Source organism: Myiozetetes cayanensis, unplaced genomic scaffold, assembly GCF_022539395.1.
Source record: "Myiozetetes cayanensis isolate MyiCay16 unplaced genomic scaffold, myiCay2020 scf6-25, whole genome shotgun sequence".
NCBI classification, from domain to species: Eukaryota; Metazoa; Chordata; class Aves; order Passeriformes; family Tyrannidae; genus Myiozetetes; species Myiozetetes cayanensis.
In genome coordinates, this window is record NW_026087853.1 from 52,886,676 (window position 1) to 52,902,312 (window position 15,637).

The 15,637-nt window shown below is 41.1% G+C and overlaps 1 protein-coding gene across 2 annotated transcripts in view; it reads right to left on the reverse strand.

The window, feature by feature from the left end:
• Positions 1-509: 509 nt before the first annotated feature.
• Positions 510-15,637, reverse strand: part of DKK3 (dickkopf WNT signaling pathway inhibitor 3) — a 29,173-nt gene continuing 14,045 nt past the window's right edge. For both annotated transcript variants that reach the window (XM_050335502.1, XM_050335501.1), the window contains 4 exons: positions 8,174-8,266; positions 5,629-5,773; positions 3,080-3,236; positions 510-1,042 (listed from right to left, as the gene is read on the reverse strand). In XM_050335502.1, coding sequence (XP_050191459.1) covers positions 799-1,042; positions 3,080-3,236; positions 5,629-5,773; positions 8,174-8,266 — 639 coding nt within the window. In that variant the 3' untranslated portion in view covers positions 510-798. The remainder of the gene's footprint in view (positions 1,043-3,079; positions 3,237-5,628; positions 5,774-8,173; positions 8,267-15,637) is intronic.

A 15,637-nucleotide genomic window follows, 5' to 3' on the forward strand; every position in this document is an offset into this window, starting at 1 on the left:
GGAAGAGCCATTGAAGCAAACTGGTGAGACAGCTGGGAGCTGGGGACTTTGGTGGATTGAATTTTACTCTTGGCTTGCCATCGATTTTGTAAATCAATGACCTCTTAAAGATGGTCACAACAAGCACATCTTGTAACATGCAGAGATTTATGAAGTGTATTAAAAGCATAAACCATTCCTCAAAAGTTGCTCTCTGGGTGTAAGTCTCTAAGTGCAAGAAGCTATTTCAATTGTCTTACTGCTAAAGTGAAGTCTGGAATTGATTTTCACTGCCCTTGCATCTCACACAGGGCAGGTGATGATGGAATGTTGCCAACAGATCCTTAAACAACATTCCCCAAGAATGTGGTGCAGAGTGCTCCATGGCACTGTCACAATCTGGATGTTGCAGCTTCACTGACCGTATTTTCTAAAGGAAAAATTAAAAATTCCATAAAATTAACAACTACAACAGCTCAAAGTAGATGGTTCATACTCAAAAGTCACTTAAAATTATTTACGCTTATGTGTATTTTTTCATGAGTATAGGTACTAATAAGTTTATTTCTGATGTACACGAGGAAAGAACTAATCCAGAAGAAACACTGATATGGTTCTCATTTGACAGGTTTGGTCCAAGGACTGAATGAATTCAACAGTAGTTGGAACATGCAGGTTTGGTGCACAGAGAAGGATTTTCATTGAAGACCTTGTTTATTGCACTTCTATCCAGCAATGTGTGTTTTAGGGTTTATATAAGCAAGACACTAGACAAAAAAATTCTAGAAATGACTAACTAAACTGCCTAGTGTATGGACTTCAAATTTCATCTCCTAAAACCAGGTCCTGAGCTGAGTCAGGCTCAGGCTTCAAACCAGCTTGGGCCTCCAGACTTTCTAATTCTCTACGCACTTCCTGAATGACACTGCTTTCTTCATAATCAGAAAGAATATCTCTGGGGATTAAGCTGAGAAATGGCATCTCATCCATGATTAAGGGATCTTCTTTTTCATTATTCCGGGTTTCATTGGCAGACAGTTCACACACAGACGTAGGGCTGTGGCTGTTGGGAAAAGAGAGACACATCTGGTCATACAGCACATCACTGTGTGTTCTGCTGCTTTCTTTGTACAGGTCCCTCCCCACCTGAAAACATGTTAAATGCATAGTAGATCTATCCTGGCTGATTTCATGAAGATCTGGATGTTTACATGTTTGACAGCTGGAGAGTTAAAGATGAGATTTCCACATACAGAGCTAGAACAGATCCAAACAGCACAGAAATGTTTGATCCGGGGACACAAGGTGGCAGTGGCCCTCATCACAGCCTGGCCCTTCTGCAGGATCTGAGGGTGACTAAGACCTTGCTGTTCCTGTCATAATACCATGTTTAGAAATATGGTCACCCAGCTTAAGAGGAAAACTCTGAGCTTTATGTGTTTGGTTCTACACAGGGCAGTGTAATCACTACAGTTGCTGCTCTCTCTGTTTTGTGAAGCCACTTTGAAAAGCGGCTTCATTTGCCCTGCAAACAAACATCCCACATTTTTTGCAGCAACCGTGAAAGGGAAAGGGATGATTTATAGTTGTTATCAGGAGGCAGGGGAACAGAACTTGATCATGGTTCCTCTGCTATTTCTCTGCACTGCAGGGGATGGAACTGGGCTACAGGTCCATGTCAGGTGAGCACCACTTGTGCCAGGCACCCCTCAGCAACTGCTGAGAGCTGCACCCTCTCCAATGGAAACAGCATAAATGAACTAAAGATGTTCCTGAACCTTATTTTCTGTATGTTTTGAATTCTTTTGCTCTCTAGGAGTTCTAAGACTTCCATTTGTGCACAGACTATCCCTTGTGTTCTTTTTGGTATAATCTAATAGTTTCAGTGTTTATCACTTGCTCGTAATATGAAATTGGTCAAGGGCCATTTCAAGCAGAGAGGGACTGTTTCTTTTATTAAAAAAAATGTTATCAGAATCAGTAATTCAGATAAAAAGTTCTTCTGACTACAGCTGGACAGTTCAGTTATATTCACACCCTAAGTAATTTCTGTGTTCATATATCCTCATCTGAAATGCCTTTCTTATAACTAGATATGACATTTGCTGACAGACCTTCCCTGAGGTTAATGGCACATTAACTAGAATGTCGATGCTGAAAGGATGGGATCAGCTCTGCTTGTTTCCTTAGATGACGTTTATGAAACAAAATGTTACCCAATTCCTTTTCATGCATGAAAAAATGTAGAAAGAGTTGGACACCGAGGAAAGAAATATTAATCTACCTCTCTATCCCAGCTATGCTGTCTTGTTGGAAGTTAATATGATGCTGGTAGGGTAGGAACAAAGTTGGAGAATTTCATAGGAAACATGTAAGTTTTCTAAAAATGCTTTTAGTGCAAAACTGAAATGATCTCACCTCTCCCAGTGAAACTGCTGATTATGCAAATAACTGTCCTTTTAGAGAATGAGTAAAGGCATTATCTATGCAAAGTTTTAAGTTCAAGCAGAAAACAGCCTGCTTCCTATCTGGTGAAACTCTACTGCTAGTGAAGAAGTCTGCACAGTTTGAGAGCAGATCACAAGTTAGTGATAGAAAAACTGGCACTTTGGGTTAGTTTGGAACTGGGGGAAAGCACAAACCAAGATAGATTAATTGTTTTTTTCTTCAATACATGTGCCCGTCTGTAAAGTAGTGCAGGAAATACTGCACTGTATTTAAAATATCTTTCATGTGTCTTACATGAAAGAAAGGAAAACATCTAAGAAGCTCAGTCTAACGTAGAAAGTTGGTGGACAAAGAACTGTATGCAGAGGATTAAATTGAAATGATACATCTCAACAGCTGTTAGTACTGACTGATTAAAAAGCAGTAACAGCCTGATTAACTCACAGGCTTAATTCACATGGGATTAATGTGTTGCCAAACTCAATTAGGCACATCTGTGTGGGACAAAGCAGAAAGTTTCAATGCTACTGACGAGAAAAGTTGTCAAAACATTCTCTTGTGAGGCAGACTCTGCAAGTTCTGCAGCCATTTACCACAGAAACAGACCCCTCCGAATTTTTAAGCAGGTTGTTTGCCCGGTTTGGATCTTTACCTCTGAGGTTGGCAGATCAAGCCACTTGCACACGGGCATTGCTCGAGCACTCCATCGGGTTCCAGGTCCCAGGTGATGAGGTTGAGAAGTCTGTTGGAAGGATCGTGGCAGGGCTCACCCTCCTCGGGTAAGGGCATGCACACAGGGAACAGCAGCTCTGGGTACCAAAGGAGAGGCGTTTATGAGAAGTCCGTAGCTGTCTGCTAAACTGAGGTGACCTCATCTCTAAGGTGTGTGTGCATGATATAAAATGATAAAATTGAACTCTTTTTCAAGTCCCCTTACAAATAAGGGAGCCATAAATTAATGGTTTTTTCCACTAGGTGGGAGTAAGACATTTGAAGTTTATGTTTAATGAACGAGATCAACTCCTGCTCTTCCCAAAGAGAATGAGTGTCAAGACAGCAGTACTGCACAACACCATCCCTTGGAGATTCCAAAGATTATTATAAACCCAAGAAAACATTACAGTGAATCCTTTGCAATGTGTGGCATTAGTGGTTTAAAATCTGAATAGAGAAATACCTCTGTATTTTAGAACTCAGTTTTGCTATTTCTTTGCAGAGGTTACAAATATACAGAGCAATTGTCCAGAGACTAAATAATGAGGTGAAAAGAACTACAACTCAGACATTTAATTTATTACAGTAATACTGCTACACACAAAGCTGTCTGATGGCATTTGGGGCTTGGCACCCTTGTTTCTGAACAGGCGGGAATTTCAACCTGTGTAAGAAATTATTTTAGAAGGCCACATCCTCTGGGTTTCCTGATGCTACTGATTTACAGTGTCAGTCTGGAATTCAGATTTCCAGATGTTCCTGTCCAACCTCCCTTCCTCCTCTTGCCTTCGTTCTCCTCATATGGCAGAATAAAATATGAGAGGAATTCAAAATTTAGGTCTTTAAAACAGACTTGGTCAAAATACACATGTATGTGTGTGTATACACATACATGCTTCAATGTATGTCACCTATCAGTTCCCAATTTCAAAACAGATTATATATTAAGCAGTGAAAACTCCATAGTTTACTATTATTTTTGTATGAAAAATACACGTCTTTATTAGGACAACCTTTTGCAATACTCTGGTGATGAAGAAATGCCTTGAAGTAGGCAGGCCTAACCTGAAAACCCTGCTAAAGTGCACAACCGTAGAGAATAAAAATTCATTGCTATTAATCAATAGCTCTATTTTAAGTTCTAATAAGTGTATTCTATCCATTTTTGTCAATATTCTTATCGATTTATATATGCATATACATATATTAAATATTTTTTTCTCTATAACTATATATCTGTTGTTCCTTCCTGAGTTACAGGTTTGTACTAATTTTCTAGTCAATATCTAAAGAGCAGCCTGGTGCTACTAACACCAATGGGATGCATACTACTAATTTACTCATCTCTGCAGCATAAGCAGATTCAGAGTCCTGCATGGTGACAGTAAAGGCATGTATTGAAACTGCTCTTCTTGTCTTATTTCAGAATCAGAGCGCAAAGAAATCTCCAACAGAGCTTGGCAAAACCTGTAAATGCTTTAGGCAGAACTTGATGAAGGGAGAAAAAACTGCTCCAACCAAAACTTCAATAACATTGAAGGTCCACTTTGTAATAGTCAAAATTAGCATGGGAAAGCTCAGCATCTCCTTGGTTTTCCTGAAATGCTCTGGCAGCCCGATGCCCCAGCAAGCTGACAGCGGGACAGGCACCCCAACCATCAACACAGGTACAAGGTCACGCCTTGCTCATAGCAAGAACCGGGAAGAAAGCTAGAGAAGTATCTACCTGGTGTAGGGAGATGGTTGGAATTGTGTCCTGTCACTACAAAATTAAGGTGAATTATGAAAAATGAGAAACTAATGAAAACTTATGAAAAGTGAGAAACTAATGGGTATAAAACATAGAAGAAACTGGACCCTAACCAGACAGGATTTGGGATTAATTTCAGGCCTGAGACTTTCTCCTCCTGTCCTCCCTTCTGTAAATCAAGTTTCACATTCTCATGTGGAGCAACAACATAATCTGGGACATCATTCCTCAGTGTATCTTGGCTGCCTGGTCAGTATTGCACAGTGTGGTGCCCTGGAAGGTGCACATAAAACTCAGAGTATGAAATGTATCTGCAGTCCGATTCTGATAGTCTGCTTGCTGATAGGAAGGAGAAGCCACTTCCAGTAATCTCATAATTTTTTCTGTATATTTTAAATTCTCTTATTTTTGCTCTATTGGGTGAAAATTTGACAACAGAGCTCCACTACTTTTAAATGTTTAAGACTTCCCTTTAGAAACATAAATTTTTGTGCTTCTCATCCTGGTCTCATCTCTAGTGTGCAATAGGCTTTTCCTTCACCATTGTTCACCCCTGTCAGACTGTTTCTCACTCCTAATTCTATCAAAGTTTTATAATGAAGTTATAGGTGAAGTTATATAAAGGGAGAATGATCCTAATGATTCTGTAGAGACTTAGCAACTTCCCCCGAGCAAAAGAGGGAATATGTTATATATTATATAGTGTGATGAAATGAATAGGATAAGCCCCTCTGTACCTTTCTGAAAAGCACAGCACATTCCAGGGTTGCAGTCGTGTTGGTTCTCACAAATGGTGCCGTTCTCTCCTTTTGAAGTGGATTTCCTGCACTCACCCCACACGCAGAGCTGTTCTCCGCAGCATTCAACGTCCCGTGAGCAGGGCTTGCAAACAGAAAAGCCACGTGAGAAAACTGTCACTTTAGCACTATTTGTTTATATCACAGACAGCTAAACATAGAATTAACCCTGGTCCTGATGACAACTGCATATATGTGCTTCTAATATATGTGTGTCATATTCCCACTGGTAAATAGAACTGCTTGGCGTTCTCCATTTAAGCAAACGTAGAACTTTTTGCCAGACAGGAACCTCCACACTACAGTAACAGCACCCCTTCTACACTAACATATTTCCAATACTACAAGACCTGAATTCTTATTTTAGCATTCACATGAACACTGATCAGCAGCCAGATATCTCATGGTGTGGGCTGGACAGGGCCTTAAAGATCATCCAGTTCCAACCCCCCTGCCATGGGCAGGGACAACTTTCCCTAAACCAGGTTGCTCAGAGCTCCATCCAACCTGGCCTTGAACACTCCCAGGGATGGGGCATCCACAACTTCTCTGGGCAACCTGGTCCAGTGCCTCACTACCCTCACAGTAAAGATTTTTTTCCTACTACCTAATCTAAACCTGCCAGCTGTCAATGGGAAGACATTCCCCCTTGTTCTCTCACTACGTGCCCTCATAAAAAGTCCCTCTCCAACTGTCCTGTAGTCCCTTTAGGTACTGGAAGACTGGTCTAAGTTCTCTCTGGAGCCTTCCCTTCTGCAATCAAGGGAAATAAAAATTAAGAAATGGAACATTATTGATGGAAAAGAGTACTGATTTTTTTTTCCATTGCTAAATACAGTCAGGAATTTACAATTTGTTCAGAAGGATTGCTTTCAAAGAGCATAGCAAAAAAAAAATTAAAATCCATTTGCAGTTGTAATAAAAACCAAATCTCATTGGTAACCAAGAATCTTTGAAAAAAATCTCTGAAAAAAAAAATCTCTTTGAAAAGCAGAAACACAAACCTCTGGCTAAAGATAGATTTGTGTGACAACTGCCCCCATGTTTCAACTGCACACACCTAATAAATCAACCTAATAAAAAGGGTGTGTCACATTGTTCCTTTCTTTAGGCTGTTTGATTAACATCTTAGAGATTCCTAGCAGGTCAGTGCTTTAAAGCTTTTTCCTGCCTATGCTAAGCCCCGTCTGGGCAGCCGTACAAAATCTGAATTTCTTTTCCAGTGAATCCCACAGGAAGTGCTTGACATGGGGCAAGGAGTAGGACTGCACGGCTATTATTAAGACTTGCTAATTACGGAGAAAAATGCTTTGTAATTGTGGGGGTTCTAGTTCGGGGAATTGATCCCAGGTCCTTCAGTCTGAGCTCACTTTACAACAGAAGTGTAGCTGGCACCCCATTTTTACTTTCTTTATCCTACAAGCGTTCTGCTGAGGACTGAAAAGCTGGGATTACAGGGGGGTGTAGGTGAGGGGCATCTCGATCTTAATTTTGAATTATTCCGCGTTAACATGAAAAAATATCAGTTTAACATTTTCTAAAATACGAAGAATAAGCTTTCTCAATGACACAGATAGGACATTTTCAGAACTTTAAGCAAGCATTCAGTCCCACGAAGTCAATAGAGCTCCCTGAAGTTATCAAGATAAATATTTAAAATCATTTCAGGAACAGCCTGATGCTTTTAGGTTATAACAATCCTACTGGCTTTACATAACTTTACAGAAACATTTAGTTGCTTGAACACTGGACTGTCTGCAAATGCTTTGAGGAATGAATTTGTTTTACAAGAGACCTTCAGCAGAACTTAGATGAAAAGGGACAGTCAAATAAAAGGGCTTTTTCGACAGGTTGCTTCTAAACTTGATTTTGACCACAGAAAAAGCCTGAACTTCTCAGGCATCTGTCCCTTACAGAAGACAATCTAATCATAGCTACTATTAAGAACCTCTATCTTTTAGCTCAAAAGACAGGAACTGACTGCTTCCCAAAGTTCACAGATTCAAATAGCATAAGAGGACCCTGTGCAGTCCCCACTGCACTTCAGCATTGTAGTTTGTCAGTGAAGGGAAGATGGCAGGCTGCTGCAACTCTCTTTGTGAATCCAGAGCTGGAAACAACCAACTGTCAGCTGAGCCTTGGGAGCTGCCACAGAATTTCCTCTTTGCCCATTCCACTGGCAACCTACAATGTGTTACTTTACACTGTCCTTAGGCCACCCAACAAGGCAAGCTTGAGTCAGGAGGAGCTTAGGGCGGATTTTGGAGCATATGAGAACAGAAACCTTAAAGCTTAATTTTGTTAACAGGCAGGAAAACCCCACACAAACCAAAAAACTCTACACTCTACATTCTTTTCACCCTCATGCAGAAAGCTTTGCCGCTTCTTTTCTATCAGTTTCGGTTTGTTGACATTAGCTGACATTAACAACAATAACACTGAGTTTCTACAGGTCACACAAAATCACATCTCCTTCAGGACTTACTGCATGCTGGGTTTTGCAGAGCTGACATTTGTATTCAAAGGTGGAGAACTGGCAATATTTCCCTGTTTCACAGTCTTCATCGATGATACACTCCTGAAGAAAAGGATAAAAGTGTAATTTGCCACTGCGTGACTGAAATCTGTATCTCTTCTTGAAATACCAGAAGCTCTTGATTGATTCTATTTCTTACTTGGCAACCAAATTAAAAAAACTTGCTTCAATTCTTCATACAGCCACAGCTCTGTAAGAGACCAGTGTTATCTCCCAGGCTTATCTAAATACTCTGGCCTCAAATTGTTAGGTGCCACACTTCTTGTATACATATTAATACCAGCAACCTCAAGGGAAGACATTATCTCGTTCTGCAGGCTTTGTGTGCTTTTGTTGTTTGACGCTTCCTCTTTTTTTTGGATGGGGGGGGCACTGAAGACATTTGTATTAAATCTGCTGTATTTGAGTACAGTTGTGATTTATTACTTGTTGATTGTTTCTTCAGATGGGTGACAAGACTGAAGGAAAGAGGCTACACTACTGCAGCCACAGCAGCCAGGAGTATCTTTATGCTCTGTGGGAGACCCTTCTGCACCAGCTTTCTTGATCTCAGGCCAGGTAGCTGTAAGCTGTCCTCCCTCCTCTTCCCCAGCAATATCAGTGCCGGCATCAGAAACTCCCCGGCATGCTCAGCTTCACTAAACCAGCAAGGACCTCCCTCAGGGAAAAGGGGAATGTGTTTGCTTTTCCTTTTAACTGTTCCTCTGCTCCCCTTTCAGGGGGCACACAAATTCTTCTCAGGCAATCTTTGCAGTGACTGAGTATTTTTGTCAGCAATTTTTTCTATGCTAAGAAATGCAGTTCTTCCTTCTCCAGGACTGGTAATGTTCAACATCCCTGGGGCTTCGTGGTACTGGCAGCACTACTGCACAGCCAGTGCTTCTGGGAAGTATGGATGTAACACACCATTGGATTTCCTTTCCTTGGCTGATGGCATGTCTCTCACATACCTGTCACCACAGCCCATCACCTGTAGCCTCACAGCTGCAAATGTCTAAATACCTACATATGTAAATTTTAAATCCTTCCTTTAACTTATTCGAATATTGCAAAATAGGCAGGAGCAGATTCTCATCTGGCATCTCCCTGCTCTCAGCGAATTTACATTTAGGAACATAAGATTGACAAGTACTAAAGAGTCCCAAACATCCTAGGGAAAAGCAGCCCCAGATTCCCTTGTGCATCAGCCTTTGCTACCCAGCCTGGACTCCAGGATAGGTCTCAAGCCAGCAAAGGTGCCTGAGCATGTCTGGCATTTCAATCCTGGGGTCATTTCACGGCCTGAACAGAAGTGTTCATGGGAGAGGGACACCTGAGCCTGAGTCGGAATTGCAAACTCAGACTGCAGTTTCCTCACCCAGAGGTCCTACAAGCATTGTGGAAGAGACAGCTCCCCTTTCGCTCCTGCTGCACGGGATGAATGCACAAACTGGTCAGGAATTCTTCCCAGAACACCACTCTGCAGGGATGGCAGTGAGGGTAATACAGAGAGTAAGTGTACATGTCTGTGTACCCCTCAGGTGGCTGGTTCACAGGGAGGGCCAGTTTTCTCTTCCCATCTACAGGTTGCCTCCTCAAAATTGTGTGATTGACCTTGTTCTCTAAAATGCTTTGTTGTTTTTTCAGACTGGAAACAATCTAGTCAATAGAAAAATAAATCATGGCACCGTTCTGAGTCACCTGTACCCCATCATTGCTTTGTAGCATCCATCATAAGGTTGATGTTATCTTTTTGCTATTAGTCAAGAAGTGGAGCCCCTGGTGGTCCAGTGGTAAAGGTGCCGCGCTATCACCGCGGAGACCCGGGTTCGATTCCCGGTCAGGGCCACTCCCGGGCAGGTGGGGCTCGTTAGCCCTTAAAGGCAACCCACCTACGTCCTAAGGACCTCGCTGCCACCGTCCAAGCTCGCTTGGCCCCGGCAGATGAACCTTAGGATTAAAGGGTGGGCTCAGTTCCGCGCACACTGTGTCTCACCTAAAAAATCCAATGCGCAGGCTGGAAGGTGGAAAGACCTTCCCCGGATCTTCGCTCGCGAAGACTGGCCATTATTAGTCAAGAAGGTAAGGAAAGGAAGGGGAAAGAGAAAAAAGGAAAGGAAAGGGAAGGAAATTACACAAAAATCCCTGAATTCTCTGAAGTAACCACTTGACTGCTCTTTGGCAGATATTAATCTCACTTGCTGGAGCAGATCAACTGTTTACCTTTACTGAAAATTTCCACTAAGCTTTTAATTTTCTTCAGATCTTCTCCACATTAAACTTTATGGAGGCTTCTTGCCCTGTGTGAGGCAAGGCTACTCTGCAAGAACACCAATGCCTTGTCTGAATTACCCATTTTGGCCACCTTAGATGTTTGCAAGCAGTTTGATCACCCAGAACATAGAACAGAAGCCAAACACAGCCTAGGGCCTGACTATTTTCAAGTCAATGACTGGATGTTCAGGTTATGTTTAGAATTCAGAAGAAGCCGTTTTAGCTATTTTAAGAAGTTAGTATCACCAGGTCTATGCTGCTATAAATGATCATAATGTTTTCTACTTCTTTATTCCATTACTGTCTGTGTTCTGCTTTTTTTGCTTTTCTGTTGCTACACAATCAGTCGCATCAAAATCCAAATATCCAAATGTTATATAGTATGCTGGAGGTTTTGTGGTTCCAAGTGAGCAATCAGCCACTTCTCTTGAGCAGCCACGCTCTTTTTGGCCACTTTTCTGTTTGTAGCTTTGTCAGCTTCTGTTATGAATCCCTCTGTATAAACCACATTCGGAATAGACTATACTGTTTCATTCCTGTTCCATCCACTTGCAGGCAAACAGCCAGGTCTTGCTGTAGTCAGTTTTTCCAAATGTCCCTCTCCACAAAGGAGAAATCTTGCCACAATTGTTTTTAAGCTCATGGAATAACTCTCTCCTAGCTCTAAAACCACCTAACACCAAAGTTGCAGTTCTCCAGTCACTGCTTCTCACAGTTAATGAGTCCCACATCAAAAAACTCCTTCCTCACTTACTGAATTGTATCCCACCAGTTCAGACTTCCAATTTTATGAGGGTTTCCAGTTGGGAAAAATCCCTTCATGGTTTTCTTTCCTGGCACGAAAAGGGCTTCCTTTCACATCCTGTCTGTGAAAAAGAATTTGTGCCACACTTCAAACTGACTTCCTTCACTCAGATATTATAATCTATGACTATGAGTCAATGTAGAACTCCGTAACTCTTACTTGCAGATGTGTAACCATGTATCTTTTTTTAATAATTTATTTTTACTTATTTAATCAGGCTGCGGATCTTTTATAATCCACTGCTTGAGACACAACAACTGCTGGACAAGGAGCAAATCTGAACATCTTCATCAGTTACAACAGATCCTGAACAATCCATTTTTTCCTGGGATTCTGCAAACTAAGGTATTTCTCAGAATATTTTGTCCTTGCAGGAGCAACTGTGTAAACAGGAGAGGGGGTGCTGGCTTCTGACGGGCAGCAGAGCACACAAGTTGAGCAGATAGCTCAGATAAAGACAGAATTAGCTACACTGATAATGGTGTAAATCCCTCTGAAACCTATTTCAGTGTTATACCAGTTAATTTAATGTTGCAGCAAAGGAATATGCTAAAGAATAATACAGAGTGAAAGCAGAATTGTCTGTTTATTACTGGGTATATTAGGACCCATAAACAACAGAGGCCAAGACAGAGATACCATGCTATGTACCTGTAAGGACATACTCAGCATCCCGTGGACTCATAATACTGTACTCTGCAGTGACTATCCTGCAACACCTGGAAGCAATTTGGGGGTTAGGATCTGTTCCAGAACCAACAGGGGAAAAAAACCCACCCAAAAAACTGAAACTCCTGGAAAAGGTTCCTTGTATTATAGACTTCTAAAACAACTGCTGCTGAAAAAACTTCAGGTTTCTTGCCTCTGGCAGATTATGCCAAGCTGTCATTGGCTTTCCTAAAGAATGGTTAGTGTCCACATTTGAGAATAAAAGAGTGACTGATGTTAGTGACAGTCAAGTACGGCAGGACCACAGGTCCCAGGAAAAGGAAAGAGATAGTGCAGGACTGTACAGGTCAGAACTGGTCCTGTGTGTGACACATTTTGACAGCACTGCTTCCCTTTGGGCTTTATGTTCACATATACATGGAAAGGCACAAAAGAAAAAAGTTTTCTTTCAGTGTGATGTGTCAATCTCCACCCTCCAGCCCACAGCAAGTCCTTGGCCTGGAGATACTACAGGCTATTTTGGCAGACTGTACTGACTGGTGAAATGTAGCCCTCTGTGGTGTGGACCACATCATCCTCTGCCCTTAGAGCACATAAGGATAAAGAAGGAGAAGCAAAGAATTTCTCAGTTCAAGTTCTGAAAGCAGAACTACACAGACAGAGTTAACCTACTTTCACACAGAAACCCACTTTCTTTGGCAGTTTTCATCTGGTTTCTTTACCTCACCATGGTAGTAGTTTTAATACTTGTTTTTGCTGGTGTATATTGAAATCATGCTCATTTCACTTTGCTCTTTTTCCCCTTAATCCTTAATTAAAACCCTAAGACTAGACTAGAAAATATGCTCAAGTCTATTCTAGGACTGTCTGACTTTCAAAATGGAATAATTTATTTTAATTTCAAAATGGACATTTGATTTGTCTATTCCCTCTCCCCACTCACACTCACCCTACCTCCACATTCTCAAAAAGTCCTTCTTCAAAGATAGCTTTAAACAAAACTCTCTCTTCACTAGTCATATCTTCGGCTAATATTTGTCTGCCAGGGAGAGGTAAATGACTGTCTGGAATGAGATTTCTTTCTGGGCTCTTTACATTTTAGCTTGGAACCCAAGAAAGCAGAGAAAGTTGCTGTTCATGACTTTATATACAACTTTTCAGTGGTGATTAACCCATCTGTCAAAGGCAGACACTGAACATATAGGAGGAGGGGAGGGCATATGGAACAGAAAATGCCCCTGTGGTTGAGAGGCAGCTGTAGTGGAGAGACCCAACAGTTCTCTGCCTAGGTCGCTGCTCTGACATGAGAGCAGTAGGGGAGATTCAAGTAGAAGAACCCCTTTTCCCCTTGGAAATGCATGGTAGCACCTCTCACAGTCTACAAAGTCTCTGAACAAAGAGCCATCTTACATGTTTTTTGAAAGCTCCTGATGCAAAGCAATTCCCCTCTCAAAAACCTGTGACTAAAATAAAACTCCACAAACAGTAGCTACAGATCCTTCCCAAGCAGTGCCAGAGCTCACCCAGCTGTACCAGGGAGACAATCATTTCAGCCATATCTGAAGGGCTTTAGCAAAACCACTGTTGGTGTTGGAACTGACATTTCTTAGCAATTGGCACTTCTAAGACTTAACATTTACTTGTGTGTTTACATATCCCCTTCTAGGTTTTGTTTTAATTTCTACAAGTTGCTTCACATAGGGCTGGTCTCCATTATTGCAGCAGATGGCAAAAACTGCTGAGTAGCAAGGAAAAAAAAAAGCATAAAACCTGTTTTATATTCTACATACATTAGAAAAATGGCAGAATACACAGAATGGAATATTGTTTTATGGAAACTACTACGTTAATATGAATTGCAGTAGCACTCCAGTTCCTAATCTCTTACTTGTCTAGACAGGGTACATAATACATTTGTCTTTAATGAGATATGAATTAATTTGCCTTGAAATACCTCAAAACCTCTGTAATACTTTCCAGCAGCGCAAACCTCGTACTGCTGTCCTGCCAAGCACACAGAACTCATAAAATTGAGAACTACTGTTAAAAAAAGACGTACTAAAAAGAGCAGACATGAGTTGCAAACTATGGTATGGGTCACATCCCAGTGCTGTGTGGGAAAGTCAGGTATTTGGGTGGCTGTTCAACCAGAATGTCCCTTCTGAGCTCAAAACTAATAAAAAAGAAAACACAAGTGACTCCCCTGGTTTTGTCTTTAGCTTCTGCATAGAGCTAATCTCATTTGATTCCTTTTCCTCTGTCTCCCATAAAAAAATTTTAATTGGAAAAACTTTATTTCTGGCTCTCCATATGCTGCAGTATAAATGGATGCAAAAGATGTCTACGTGACATAACTGAAGGTGGCCTAAAGGCACTCGAGCTTGGCTTTAGCCAAAAGCAACATAGCTATGTTAGCCTTAACATGCTGTCAAAAAGCCAGGGGAATTAACTGGGGCAGGTTGTGGTCTCCTAATAAACTGCTCACCACCAAAGCTAGCACAAGAACTGCATCCATTTCTACACCATCTGCCGATTCTCAGCACACACACAGTGATCCTGTCACTGACCAGACTCCTATGCAGTCAGCGTTCGATAGCAAAAAAGCAATAAATATCCAAAGTTTCAAGGAACTGAGATTCCAGTGAAAGAAGAAAACACAAAATTTAAAAAAAAAAAAAAAAGGTTCCTGACAAATGCTCAGAATAATGAGGAAAATGGTGCCTGGATGCTCTATCAGATCATGTTCTGTTCATGCATGGTCAAAATCTCTGTAAGTCATAATAGTGTTGTAGCAGGTCACTCTGCAGAAGCACTCATTTCATTTTCTTCCCTCACCCCATATTTTTCCCAGCAATAATGATCTGATCCTGGCAGCACTACAGTCTCTACATTTACTACAGTGAATGCTCCTGTGTAGGACACAGTGCCAAGTACTTATTTCAATCTACTTTGCAATGGTATCAGAGGAGGTACACTAGAAGAACTGTTCAAATTTGGTAGAAAAACCCCACACATTGTAATCTGACAAGTAATTAACTCAGTATGGAAACTAAGAGCTATCCAAAAAGTCTGTCTGTCTCTCTCTCCCTATATATATATATATGGCTGAGTATATATATATTTATATATATAAAAGGCTACATATCACTGTCTGCAATATCAGAAGTCTTGTCTCATCCTACACATTTGCTCTAGAGCAGACAGACAGTTTATAACATGGAATTTCTCTTCTTTTCTCCTACTTGTCAGATGTACCAAAGGCAGAGCAGGATGATAGGAATTCTGACAATAATATCTTCCTTCAGGCCTTCTGGAAACTTAGTGCCACGCTATACACTCAGTCCATAACTTTTTTAATACACAGTGAATTTAATCTTCTCTATCCATATTTGGAGAAGGAACATTCTGAAGTTACACCATGTGAGACCCCAACCTAATAGCCACATGCTCCATGTTTAATTGTTCCATGCTTTTCATGTAGTGTGAGATAATCAAGTGAGGTCAAAATACTGATGCATGTTTATAAGCAAAGTTTTCCTAATGATATTGAAAGGAACTGTCTTACCAAAGAAGAGCATTTACCCATGGACCTGTTAACCGGAGCACAACAATTCTTCAACCTTTGATAACCAGAAGATGCGTCTAAACACTGGTGGTCTAAAAGCTCTTGGGTTTTATTCTAAATG